This window comes from Sesamum indicum, linkage group LG15 (assembly GCF_000512975.1).
Source record: "Sesamum indicum cultivar Zhongzhi No. 13 linkage group LG15, S_indicum_v1.0, whole genome shotgun sequence".
Lineage (NCBI taxonomy): Eukaryota > Viridiplantae > Streptophyta > Magnoliopsida > Lamiales > Pedaliaceae > Sesamum > Sesamum indicum.
The window spans coordinates 6,216,731-6,230,735 of NC_026159.1; the positions used below are offsets into that span (position 1 = coordinate 6,216,731).

Sequence of the window (14,005 nt, forward strand, 5' to 3'; positions counted from 1 at the left end):
TTCAATCACTAGAAGACATACCTAAGAGTACGCAACTTAGTTTCGAGCGCTGGACGATATTGGATTACGCCAGGGCTTATACCTCAGGACAAACAACTCCAAAAATGGTACATAAACTGAATCTTGTATATGGACAAAACATCAAATATAAGTTTCCGTATGTGAACAACGCATCTTTGAGTTATACTAAATTACAATTATCTCGAACCATATGCTTTTACCATCCACTTCTGTGTCCGTTCTCTAAGCAATGATGATATTTCTGAGTGAAACTTCTGTGTTTCGAACAGGTAGCAGATCGATTTATCGCTTCGGTTCATGAGTCATCTAATCGACATCTGCAGATGTCATTCTTTATTAACTACAATGCGGAAGATATTCTAAAGCAGGCTACAGAATCAACTGCTCGGCATGCACAAGGTATGTAACTATGTAAACTGTTGTGTTAGAAAGGTGAAACTTATTACCATTTTGTCTCTGGATGGAATATAGAACATAAGTTTTGTATTGTTAATATTTGTTTCTCCAGGAGCGCCAATATCAATCCTAGATGGAGTCCCGGTTGCCATCAAAGATGAAATAGACTGTATGCCATATCCAACTACAGGTTATGCCAATTTAAAGTCTAAGTTGATAGCTGAGTATGATGCGTTGGAGTTATTTTGGTGATTGGTCGATGCAGTTTAATTTTCTTGGATGAACTCAATTTACAGAATCTAGTACTAAGTTGGGTTATTTGCCTGAGTACTAATAGTTGGCTAATGTAGGAGGTACAAAGTGGTTGCACAAAGTAAGACAATGTAAAAACGATGCGTGTTGCGTTAGCCGCCTCCGAGCATGTGGCGCCATAATAGTGGGCAAAACGAATATGCATGAGCTTGGGGCTGGAATAAGTGGAATAAATCCTCATTACGGGTAATGTATATGGTTACTGGAGATGATTTATGATTTTCTTTTAAGTTCTTTTATTGCTTTTGTTCTTTGTTAATTGTGGAACTGGCTGTTGTAGATCATAAAGATTCGTGATTAATCCTCGTTTGGTTGTTAAAGGGCTGCTAGAAATCCATACAATAGAAGTAAGATTACTGGAGGGTCTTCCAGTGGATCTGCTGCTGTGGTAGCTGCCGGATTGTGCCCTGTTGCACTTGGTGTTGATGGAGGAGGTACCACCTTTCATATATCTTTATTTTAATTTTAGTTAGTAGTAGGAAACAACACTGGATTTAGCAGTTGGATTCTTGGAAAAACGTTGAACCCTTTGTGGTATAAAGTTGAACAAATTGCACATTCACTTAAGATGATCTTCGATGAGAGTTGGTATAATTCTTGAATGTATACATTTCTTTTTTAAGTTAATAAATCTTCTTCTCTAATTTTATATTATATATTACCCCATTCCATTTGGACATTTGGTTATGTTTAAAAAGTTAATTTTTGTATTAATATTTTATTTCCAGAAGCATATTGGTCTAATTTTTCTTATTATAATCTTAAGGGAAATAATCATATAGGCCCCCTTTTCTTAACATGGAAATTGGGAGAGGAGATTTTTATAATTTTAAGTGAGAGAAGGATATAGTCAGTAATACACATTTCTCAAGAGAGATTAACGCAATTAACAATCTTTTAAATCTAAAGTTTAGTTTGTCCAGAAAGTGCTTTTGAATTTCTATTCCATTTCAAGAACTTTTCCATTGGAAATAACAAAAACTAATGGTTTACTTTTGTGATTTGGTTAGGATCTGTAAGGCTTCCTGCAGCTCTTTGTGGTGTCGTCGGCTTGAAACCAACGTTTGCACGCGTGCCACACAACGGGTATGCTGCATTATGTTTTCTTCGGCTTATTATCTATTATAATATCATACAATTTTTTGGTAAACTTCACTATCATTGTATTACGCTATTGTTTCTTGGAAAAGTTTCTGCATTCAATTTGACTTAGGCGTTTGCTAATTTGTAGGGTTCTTCCCATAAACTATACAGTTGGGATGGTAGGAATTCTTGCAGCGACAGTCGAGGATGCACTCATTACGTTGGTTTTCTTGATTGACTTATTTCTTTATGTTACCCTACTTAACCTTGTTTGCACCTTTTATTCATTCTTGAACGTTTAACAACAATTTCAATGTTCCAGTTATGCAGCTATCAGTGGTGGCCTTCCATCTGATCACTCCGGCATTACCATGGTACTAGCCACCTTACATGTTCTTTGCTGCACAGTCAAGTGTCCAATTAATAAATTATCATCTACATCTACTTGTAGATTTTGGGGTATAAAACAATTTTTAAGGAGTTTGGCTTACAATTTCAAAGAAGTTGCATTTTTTTTTCATTTCTCCTTCCTTTGTTGTAAGAACATGGTGTTTCTCATGCTCTAATGAGAATAAAAACTAGTTTTTTTTATCAGGTCAAACCAAAGGAGTCAAATTTGTTGGTTGCTCAATTTGAATGGTGTTTGAATTCTTGTTCGTGGGACTTGAACTTGAAACCACAGATACAGTTAGGATTGTTGGAGGACAGTCTAATACGTATGTAAGTTCATGTAGGAGGTCATGGAAAGTAAAGATAGAGAAGAAAATTTTAACTGGTTACTTGGAAGTTAGAGAAATAACGATATTTATAATTAGGCATCAATGTGAGCCAATCACGTCACATACATGTGTCAACTTTTGAAAGGGCTATCTAATCAAAATACACAATGGTTAAAAAGGACTCCAGATCAACGCATTCGAGAGCAACAAGGACCTTGGAAAGTTTAATAGTTAAACTTTAATGACGGAGTAGTTTGGTCATTTTGTACTTGTGACACTTAAACACATATCAATTTCTATATGTTAACTGAAAAATCACTCAGGAACAGATGATATATGCAGCAGTTAGGAAATTGAGTGTATACAATTAGTTTTTGCTCTCAATTGATGTGGAAAAATAAATGTAGCAGTTAAATAACTCAATGCTTCCATTGTACTGGCTGGGAACAAAATCCAGCCAAAAATAGGTTTGCCGCTGCTGAAATCTGCAAACTACATGTCCTCCGACTTCAAAATGGCAATATACAGGAAGGTTTGTAGTTCTGATCCATTCTTGTCGTTCCCTTTTTTCCCAACTTAACATGAAATACCATTCAATTCATTTTCTCGTAATCGGAACTACAATTCATGCTTATGTTAATCTCTACATGCTCGGTCAGTGGTTCAATGACTGCAGTGATGATATCAGAGAGTGCTGCTCTAATGCTGTTGCAAAATTATCAGACAAATACGGCTGGCAGGTAAAGAACTTCCAACCATAATTTCAAAATTTTCACTATCTGCAATTTTCAGTATTCTGAGGCAATTGAACCCCTGGGCTACGAGCACAAATAATCGAGCATCCACTTGTTTATAGTCTGTAGAGGTGACCATACCGGATATAGAGGTCATGCGCTTGGCACATTATCTAACAATCGGATCAGAGTGTAGTGATTCAATAGCTAGCTACCTAGAGAATATGTGAGTATTCCTTTATCTGCTTAACACGTCCCAATTTATATCTCTTTTTCCTGAATTGAGAAGTTGAATGAAAGAGTTAAATGTTGACATTTTTTGGGCTATTAAATGAAACAGAAATAGGGCAGAGCTCGGATGGGACGTCCGAGTAGGTCTTTCAGTGTACAGTTCTTTCCACAGTCACGAGTATCTAAATGCACAGAGAATAAGGTAACATACTTATGAAAGACATTTAATGATATTTGTAACAATTTATACTCTTTGGATTCTGTTGATAGTTTTTGTTCTTTTTTTTGGCAGGAAACGTCAACTGCAGTTCCATGAAAAGATATTTTCTGTAGCAGATGTTATCGTTACCCCGACTGTTGGGTAAGAAATTCATTCTCTTCTTGAGTTCACTATAGTTTAATTGAATTTTCTTTCTCTTGTAGTGTTAACTCAATAATTTAAGAGGTAGATAAAAGGATTCCGTGGAAACATAACAAACTTAATCTGCAATTGGAGGGATAGTTTCGTTTTTAGGAATAATTTGAAGAAAAAGTGATTGTTCGAAAAATGAAAACATCTTTCAATGTGTGTGTCTGAATGAGTTGTTTCTCATATAAAACATAATGTTCATTGTTGATGTGATATGTCTTTTCTGGATTTAGTATGAGTATCAAATGGTTTTTCAAAATTTCGAACATTCTAATGATAACGATTGATTTTAAGCTGGAAATAGATTTAAAGAAAAAAAAATGGGGGGAACTTTTTCAAATATGCTCAAATAAAATAAATTTTGAGAAAAGATTCTGAAAAACGAGATATCCGGCTAATTGCAACTTAAGTCTTGTCTATAGGCTAATTGGAGACTTCATGCTTCTGGATGACTTCACCTATACTCTTTTGACGTTTTGCATCTTTTGCCTAATTCTTTAAACAGTGTGACTGCATACACAATAGAGGACGATGCTCTTAAAACCGGTGAACTAGACTACATAAACGGAGGTAAATTATACTTGAAACTTATATCTGATCATTGTTTACATGTCAAAAATGCTAGTCCTGCAAAGTCTCAAGTCAATGAAACTAATCGTTTGCCCAATACTTTTCAGCTGCATTAGTACGATACCAGATAGCAGGGAACTTTCTGGGACTGCCAGCAGTGACTGTTCCTGTATGATATCAAAGATCATCTTCACTACAATCTTCTCTTGCTTTCCAGTTTCCACACACAACTTGATCATTAAAATTCCTCAATTGGCAGGTCGGATACGATAGATCTGGCTTGCCCATCGGCCTCCAGTTCATCGGGAAGCCATGGTCGGAATCACTTCTTATTCACATTGCATCAGCGTTGCAAGTAAGTTACAACCACAATTCGTCACATGTAGTCCAATAAATTTGCTTAAAAATTCTACTAAAAACGGTATTCGCGTCTGTCTATCTCTCTCACACAGTTCTTGTTGCTCACATATAGAATGCGTGTGCCACGTGTATACACATAAAAACATAGGAACTTCCAAATCAAAATCAATGTTCTTTATCCTGGGGATTGAAGTTCTAATGTAGAAACTGATGATGAAGATGATGTTTTCAGGCACTATGCAAATCAGGGTACAAGAAGCCAGAGGTCTTCTTTGACATGCTTGCTTGCTAAGGAGCAAATCATCCCCAACACCTCCAACTATGAACTATCCCCCCTACCCTTTATGATTTCACATGTTTTAACTCCAAATACTTTGTGTAAGAATTTATGTAACTTCTTAGACTTTTATTTTTAAGTAACATCATTACCTTATTTTCTTGGAACCCTAATTTTTACCTAAATGTTTGGTTATTTCAATGTTCATGAGACCAATACTAAAATAAAATAAAGTTTATGTTCTATATGGAACTCTCAAAAAACTAATTTTTAATCTAATACTCACTTTTCAAGTTCTCAAAACAAATCTTGTATTATACTTTTTTTTTTTTTTTTGATGGAATCAGTAATAATAACATTACGAATTTCAATCAATAGTTATTATTATAGTAGATCAAATATTACTATTAATGTAAATCAATACTCATATATTGACGGGATTTAAATTCATAATCTCATTGGTCAAAACTCGTATTATATTTGAGCTGAGGTACGTACATAATACAAGTATAGTATATATATGTATTCAATTCTGGTAAGTGATGTGTAACGTACTTCATTATGATCAATTTAGGATTTCTATTAGAAATCTAAAACTTATAATAACATCAGTTATAATAATAATTTAAAATTGTACCGTTGAAAAGCTTAACGAATAGCTCATGACAACATTGATTATTGTTAAAAACTTATCTCTTAACTTAATATATTAGACAAAGTATTTTTTAATTAATTCGTATGTGATTCTAAGGGCAATTAATATTAAAAAAATTATTATTTACATACGAAAACATCAATTACATATCTGTACACACAGAAAAAAGAGAAGGTCCTACCGGGAGTCGAACCCAGGTCGCTGGATTCAAAGTCCAGAGTGCTAACCACTACACCATAGAACCTCTTTGGTCTTAAGCGACCTAGTAGCTTGACTTGTCCAAACTAAAGAATCATATAACAAAAGCAAAACCACAACTCGTAATAATAATATTATAATATTTAAAAATATATATTAATATAATTTTTTATTTTTTTATAATAAAAAAATAATTACCCATGAAGTAAACATAGCCCTAAAAAAATTTAATTACAGGGCATCATGTATCTTGGTTTGGTAAAAATTTTAGACTTGGGAAAGGTAACATATCCTAAAACCAGGGAATCTTGCATAAAAAAGGAATGGAAATATAAATCTCAATATTTTGTAGGAATTTCTATTCCTTTTCATGGAGATTACTAAATATTATTGATGCCGTCAAAAAGTGAGGTCGATGTATTTATATTATTAAGATGCAGTTCGACACATTGTCTAGAGTTCTTACAAAAAATCTCCTCCTCTTAATTGAATGGGGTTTTTTATACTATTACAAAACTACATAATTTAGGATAGGTTAAGGTAAAATACCATTTCATTCCTTATCTACCTCCATTACATGACTACAATTTGTCTACTGAGCGTATTACAATAATCTACCATATTACGATGATTTGATAAGTTTGACTACAGACTTTCCTTTAAGGGAGATATTATTTTTTATCTGTTGGGTTGGTAGCACACATTTTTTTAACTCTCCCACATCTTAAGTCGTGTTTTTTTTTTTTCCTGTATTTTTATGGAATTATTTTATATAAATTTGTAATATGGCTGTGTGTAGATGTGCTCAATATATAAACATCCAAATAAAGAGTAGAATATTGTATTCTATTATAGTAATATATATTATATATTTACATAAAAACAAACACATTGTTTTCTAAATTCAATTCCTGCCAAACAAACGGAGCATAAGGGGTTACTACAATTTTACTCTTCTAAAAATTGGAATTATTCTTTTGATTAAGGACTCGTATTATAAATAATAATGAATATGGCATCATTTACTTAGTTGAATTTGGTCCATGTCTTACTTAATCATACCGAATATCATGTTTATATTATGGAATAATTACACTTTTCTTTTTACATGTTTGGTGTAATTATATGCATACTTTTTGTAATTTGAAAATTTGTATTATATACTCTAAGATTTGCTTTCATCTGAAAGATAAGTTACTCCGTTAGTTAAATTTCATCGAATTTGCTAATATGAACAAAAAAATTGGATAAAAATTTTATATTTACTTTCGATTGACTTATTGTTGAACTATTACAGGTAAAAAATAAATCATTGTATAACAAAATTATCCTTATATATCTTCACAAATGAATGCATGTAAGGAAATATATTTTCACTGTTATTATAGTAATTTAGTCAAAAAAAATTATTTGACATGCAATAAGTTAAATATTATTTTTATATTAATATCTTTTAACCATAAAGATTTACGTATAAATATATCAAATGTCGTAGAAGAAGAGTGCAATGGGCCGATTAGAAATCCTCATAATCACAATCCAACCAGCCCAAGAAAGATAAGACACAAGTCCTCTATTTTTTGTTCCTTGCATTTTGCATAAATAACGAAAACCATGCAAACGAAAAAGTGTAAAATCAACGTAAAGGTCCTACCGGGAGTCGAACCCAGGTCGCTGGATTCAAAGTCCAGAGTGCTAACCACTACACCATAGAACCCCTCTGCCATTTCGTGACCAAGTAGTATATATTCTCTTTGTTAGCATTTTATATATTCGGAACAAAATTTGAAATCTAAAATTATTACCCCATAATAAGATAAAATGAACACTCTTACATGTCAACTCAAATACCCACCAAATCTCATTTAATCAAAAGTATTATTCGAATCCTATGCGAACAAACTGTAGTAACATATTATGATTTTTCCGTTTATAGATTTGTAAATGATCATTTCAGCCTAAAAATTAATTTAACAATTATATAATTAATGATGAAAAAATCAATTTCTGAAAAATATGATTATTCCATTTTGATTCGTGATTTAATAATTGGTTATACAGATGTTGATAGCAGTTGATTTCAAATTACAACTGTAGCCTTATGGTTGAAAGAAATTAAATGTATATATCATATAGAAAATAATTTGCAATGGGGCTAAAAAAAGCTGCAAATCGTAGCTTTTAATCAATACATTTTGATAAAATATAACTTTAAAAAGTAATTATTAGAAAATTTGTGACGTCTAGATATTTAATCCTTCAACCAAACATCAACAGGGGGTGGTGGCGCAGTTGGCTAGCGCGTAGGTCTCATAGCTTTGTTGAGTGATCCTGAGGTCGAGAGTTCGAGCCTCTCTCACCCCATTCCTCATCATTTTTCTTAATTATAATTATATAACTAATAAATCAATTACAGTTAATATCAACGACTAATAATTAACATATCAAAAATTATGTCAAAGTATTTAAATTTAAAATGATGTTACTTATTGAAAAATAAAAAAATTAGATAATTTTATTTCTTGTATTATATTATTCCATTTAGATCGAAAACTATGTTAAACTACTTATATCAAAAATAATATTACTTATTGAAAAATTAAAACTTTAATTGTATGTACTATTTATATTTTATAATTCACTTAAATCAAAAATTACATTAAATTGCCTATATCTAAAATGATATTACTTAATAAAAAATAATTTTAATTTAATGTATTCCCTGTATTACATAATTTATTTTATATAGAAAACTACGTTATATTATTTATATCTGAAATGATATAACTTACTGAAAATATTACTTATTAGTGGGACGGGGCGGGGAGGCAGGCAAGGGTGGATTTTTCAGGGTGTGGGCGAGTGTTCTCTTTAATGGAGCAAGTTTTGGGTTCTAGAGATATTGGGTGAAGTGTATATGTAAATACAGTACTATTGAAACAACATAGCGGGGTGGTGGCGCAGTTGGCTAGCGCGTAGGTCTCATAGCATTATCTGAGTAATCCTGAGGTCGAGAGTTCGAGCCTCTCTCACCCCATAATCCATCCTTTTCATTTTCTACATTCAATTTTCTATGGAGAACAAAACAATGTGCTCATCCTTTCCTAATTATGATTATCTAAATAATTATTAGTTGATAATTAATATCAATAACTCATAATTGACATCTCAATTATCTACATCAAGAATTTATAATTCTTATTAATATATTAATTAGATTTATAAAATATTGAAAATTGACTAAACAATAGTGGAAGAAAAAAAACGATGTAGAAGTTGAGAATAATGAAACAAATAATAATAAAATATTAAAAAATTAAAATTAACATACCGATAAATTGAATATATTAATAGAGTGTTTTTATATCACTAGCAGTTGTAGCAAGCAGTCTCTGTATGCATATAATAAATAAAATTTTACGCTTTAAAATATATTACAAATAAGAGTAAAATATATAAAACAATACATTATATTCAAAAAATATAGAAATAAAGGAAAAAAAAAATTAATTTATCAGTTAATGTAAAATTTTAAAAAATTGAATAAGGTAGTTATCTTATTAGTTGACGGGTGTCTTCACAAAAAATTGGTGCAGCAGTGTCATTAACCGTCATTTGTGAGTGTAGATAACTTTTTTTTTTATATTAGTAATATAAAACATACATCGTAATATCATATTTTTCTTTATTTTTTTCCCCTCAAATTTTCCTTCATCCATTTAAAAATAAATAAATATATTTTGAGATTAGAAAAATAAAATAAAAAATTAAGATATACATGTCATATGCTTGGCCGCAGTAATAAGCTGGATTTCATTTATTGAATACATCGTATGTCTATTTATATAATAGTTTCATTTGTTGTTGTCCGATTTATTTTTTTCATGCGGACTTACTAATGTATTTAATTATTATTTGCTATTTGGTGGCATTTAAAATAAGAAAAATACTTGTAAAAATTTAAATTTCTAAAATGGATTAAAATACTGTGTTTTTTTTTTATATTTTAATTCAAAAAATAATGTTAAGGAAACATAACCTTAGCAATGAATGAACCCTAAGCCAGACCCAAATTTCAACCTGCACAATGGGCTGCACTATTTAGAATCGATATGGACCAGCTTAAAAATTTTTGAATAAAAATTAATTTATTATTATATATGACTAATTCTGAGGTGATCCCAAATTTTTAAAAAGATTTATTTTTAAACTCGGGCCCAACCCATGAATCGGCATAATCCAAACTCAACACAGGCAGGCCCTAATTAGGTCCGACCAATAAATTAATAGACTAAAAATTTTAAAATAGATCAAACGGGTAGAATTTTAGAATTTTAAAAAATCTAAAATACCTACTAATATAGTTAACCCAAAATAATAAAATAAAAAACATATGCAATGCATTATTAAAATCCATTTACCTATTTTGGAGAGTACTTTGAGGAATATATTTATCGAAAATAGAGTAAATTACAGTACCATATTTTGTTAATACGGGTACTTATGAGTTATTTTCTCTTGCTATTTAATCACTCTAACGTCCCTTGCAAGTACATATATTTTATTGGTAGGGCAAAATTTATTTTGGTAATCGAATTTTATAATTATTATCACTAATCGATGTTTGAATAATGGCAACTTTAACCTTAGATATCAAAATATAAAAATAATTAATATATTGAAGAATGAAAAATTTGCAAGTAATCCCTTTGTAATATTATAAATAAGCAAACTATTCTCATGTGAAAAAAGAATAGCAATTTACCTTTCTTTGTTTTTAAAATATAGTAATTTACTTTTTTATATAGGGAGGTAAATTACTTTATTTTAAAACATATGAGGTGATAAGTTGCTATTATTTTCTTATATAGAGGAGTAATTTACTTATTTGCAATATCACAGCAAGTAAATTGCTTAAATCCTATTGAAGAAAAACTTAAAATGTTATTTTTTGTGTTTTTATCAAAAAATTATAATAGTACAGCGTTGGGGTGGTGGCGCAGTTGGCTAGCGCGTAGGTCTCATAGCTTTATTGAGTGATCCTGAGGTCGAGAGTTCGAGCCTCTCTCACCCCATTCACCTCTTTTTTCCTTTCTACATTCAATTTCTCTGGAGAAAAGCAATGTTGTGTTGATTGAATCCTAACCGTTCTTTAATTTATGATTATTAAATAATGAAATTAAAAATAATTATTTTTTTCCTAAAACCATGCTTTCGCATTAACAAAGATGTAATTAAAATTTTATAATTACGTCATTTAAAATTAATTACATTAATTCGGAGGGTATAGTTATAATTTTATTATAATGAAGAGTAATTGTATACCTAACTTTAAGGGTGCCCAAATTCTAAGTTCATGTACGTGTGAATATTTGTTCGTTTTTGTAGTAATTTCTGATTTATGGTCATTATTATGATATATATATATATATATTTCATATTGTCTTGAAATAATATACTTTAAACATTATATATTTTTGAAATAATTTCAAAGAATTTTGCGTAATATGGAGACCACACATGTACGGTCTAAAATGAGAAAATTACACCTAGATGTTATCAAAAGGGCCAAACTTCCCCTGAGACCCGTGCAATTCTCATTGGAAAAATTGCACTTTTAGTCCTGCATAATAGAGTATATTGTATTCTTGATCCCATGATTTATGAACTTAGCATGTTTAGTCCTATAGGATAAATATTATAGCAAGTTTTATCACCGTATGAGCGAAATGAAATTAAATGATGAATGTACAATTAAAATTATTTTCATAAATACGTAACTCAAAAATGTTAGGTATATTATTTCATATCTCATTTATTATTCTTGATTTTAATTCCTGCCAACATAATAGAATTACGATCAGGGCCTACTTGATGTTGTTCAATAAACACCAATACATTTGAATTTCGAAATCAGATCATTGGTAAAGCAAAATGCCAATTTTGAACACGAAATGAATTTCTATATATATATAAAAAACACAAAATTAATAAATAAAAACCACAATTGAATTATCTACATTGTTTTTCTATTTCTGGTAATTGTAAAAATAACAAATAGCATAAAGACAAAATAAATAAATAAAAGATAAAATTATATTTTTGGTCATATAACTTTAAGTCATAGCATATTTGATTCTGTAACTTACTCAATTTAGATATTTAGTCTTTTTTTTTACGAATTTAGTCACGAGCATCTCACATTTGGTCTCTTTATGGTAAATTATCTGTTGACAAATTTGGTTCTAGAAAAACCTATAGTTACAAGACCAAATATGAGATCCATTATAGTGTAAAGAAGTCCAAAACTGTAAATACATAATTAAATTCACCAAAAATAAGGACCAAAGTTCATGATTAAATTCGTTGAAAAAAAGAACTAAATGTGTAAATAAAATAAGTTACATGATCAAAAGTACTAACAATTTAAAATTATAGGACCAAAAATATAATTTTATCTAAATAAAAATAATAATTCGATGGGCATCCCCCAGGACTCCCTGCCTGCCACAAACCCCTCATCACAAGCTCCACGGCAGCACCACGAAACCCTTTTCGTCGTGAAAGGCAGCCATCGTCTGTTGCGGTGTGTGGGTATAATTTTTTGGATACCTATCAGTAAGCTTTCCTTTTTGTTTTATTCGATTATAATTATCTCATAATTATATTATAAAATTTATTATAATTATAAAAAAAAATATTCCTATTTAAAAGTTTATACATATTTTTTTGAAATTAATTCTCATTTAGCAAATACATTATCACGACAGATGTAAGGGTATTTGTTAACCATTCGTTAATTTTATGAGATATTTGTAATTTTTCAAATAATAAAAAAATATTTGAAATTATGACAAATCTTAGAGGAGTTAGTTGTAATTTATCATAATTAATAATCAATAGCAACTATTACAATAGAAAGATAATTATTATTAAAATAGAATAAAAACTCACATGTGGATGGAATTCATACCCATTACCTAAAAGTCATAGGGACCTCAACTTTGTCAATTAAACTAAACCTCATCGACAGATACCCGTCAATATTAAAACATTACAATATACTTATTATTTCAAATTAAAACATACGAACTAATTGATTATCTTTTCTTTTCAAATTACAATATGTATGATTCTTTTTTTTTTTTAAAAAAAACTGTTTGTTTGTGTTTTTATTTTTTATTTTTAATTTTAAAATAATAATCAAAGGGAAAATATTTGAGAAGTATTGATTTCAAACTATTCCCTAACCTGTGCCATACGTTTTATGCGTGTACATAATTTTTAAAAATTATTTGTGTAATTTTCTTATTCAAAAGTTTTGTAAACAAATAAAATATAATTACACAAAATGAATTTTTAATGTAAATCTTGAATTTATAAACTTTTGTTGATAAAATACAATAAATATATAATAGGATAAATTATATTGACACCTGCTGAAATTGTGCCAAAAACACACAAACACTCATCTCTTTTGCAAAATTACAATTACATTCCTTGATGGTGTTAGTGTAATATTTTTCAGGAAATGTTTGTGTAAGTATTATTTTTTAAATGTGCCGTACAGTTGCAATTACAATTATAAGCTCGTCATTTGACAAAAGGTAAGAAAATATTTGTGTATTTTTGTCTAAGGTTATTGATAAAATGGCTAAAATGAGCATAACGCTATTAGAATAAAATAAATTGTTATTTCTTGATATATTTTAAAATTTTAACATAATGATTATTTCTAGTCGTATAATTTATAACAATAAATATGCCCAATATTTTCTTTATTTAACTATAATAATATTAATTATTAAATAATGAAGTATTTTCTCTTTTTTCGAATTTTAATTAGAAAAATTTAAATAGTAAAAACATCTTAGAGAGAGAAAGTGCGTGTGCATGTGTCAGTGACCTCACCTTATGAAATTAACCAGCAATAAGGGTATATTTGATGCATATATATATTATAAATAGACATTAATTTTATAAATTAAATTCATATCAACAAAAGAATATCTTAAAATACATATAGATTGCGCATAACAA

General features: G+C 29.7%; 1 protein-coding gene and 5 non-coding genes across 6 annotated transcripts in view; 4 read left to right on the forward strand and 2 right to left on the reverse strand.

Moving 5' to 3' along the window:
- The window catches only part of LOC105178049 (fatty acid amide hydrolase), a gene marked incomplete in the record, with an annotated part of 8,059 nt that extends 2,911 nt beyond the window's left edge, over nucleotides 1–5,148 (forward strand). Inside the window, 16 exon segments of the mRNA XM_011101396.2 lie at nucleotides 291–420; nucleotides 530–607; nucleotides 768–915; nucleotides 1,051–1,163; nucleotides 1,740–1,815; nucleotides 1,961–2,032; nucleotides 2,135–2,186; nucleotides 2,989–3,063; nucleotides 3,191–3,271; nucleotides 3,388–3,491; nucleotides 3,606–3,698; nucleotides 3,789–3,857; nucleotides 4,411–4,475; nucleotides 4,583–4,644; nucleotides 4,735–4,830; nucleotides 5,068–5,148. Coding sequence (XP_011099698.1) covers nucleotides 291–420; nucleotides 530–607; nucleotides 768–915; nucleotides 1,051–1,163; nucleotides 1,740–1,815; nucleotides 1,961–2,032; nucleotides 2,135–2,186; nucleotides 2,989–3,063; nucleotides 3,191–3,271; nucleotides 3,388–3,491; nucleotides 3,606–3,698; nucleotides 3,789–3,857; nucleotides 4,411–4,475; nucleotides 4,583–4,644; nucleotides 4,735–4,830; nucleotides 5,068–5,127 — 1,374 coding nt within the window.
- TRNAQ-UUG lies at nucleotides 5,940–6,011 on the reverse strand. Its single transcript has one exon. It is a non-coding gene; the product is annotated as a tRNA-Gln (tRNA).
- Nucleotides 7,611–7,682, reverse strand: TRNAQ-UUG. The gene has a single exon. It is a non-coding gene; the product is annotated as a tRNA-Gln (tRNA).
- Nucleotides 8,243–8,329, forward strand: TRNAM-CAU. The gene is given in 2 exon segments: nucleotides 8,243–8,280; nucleotides 8,294–8,329. It is a non-coding gene; the product is annotated as a tRNA-Met (tRNA).
- On the forward strand, nucleotides 8,915–9,002 carry TRNAM-CAU. The gene is given in 2 exon segments: nucleotides 8,915–8,952; nucleotides 8,967–9,002. It is a non-coding gene; the product is annotated as a tRNA-Met (tRNA).
- On the forward strand, nucleotides 10,954–11,040 carry TRNAM-CAU. Its single transcript is given in 2 exon segments — nucleotides 10,954–10,991; nucleotides 11,005–11,040. It is a non-coding gene; the product is annotated as a tRNA-Met (tRNA).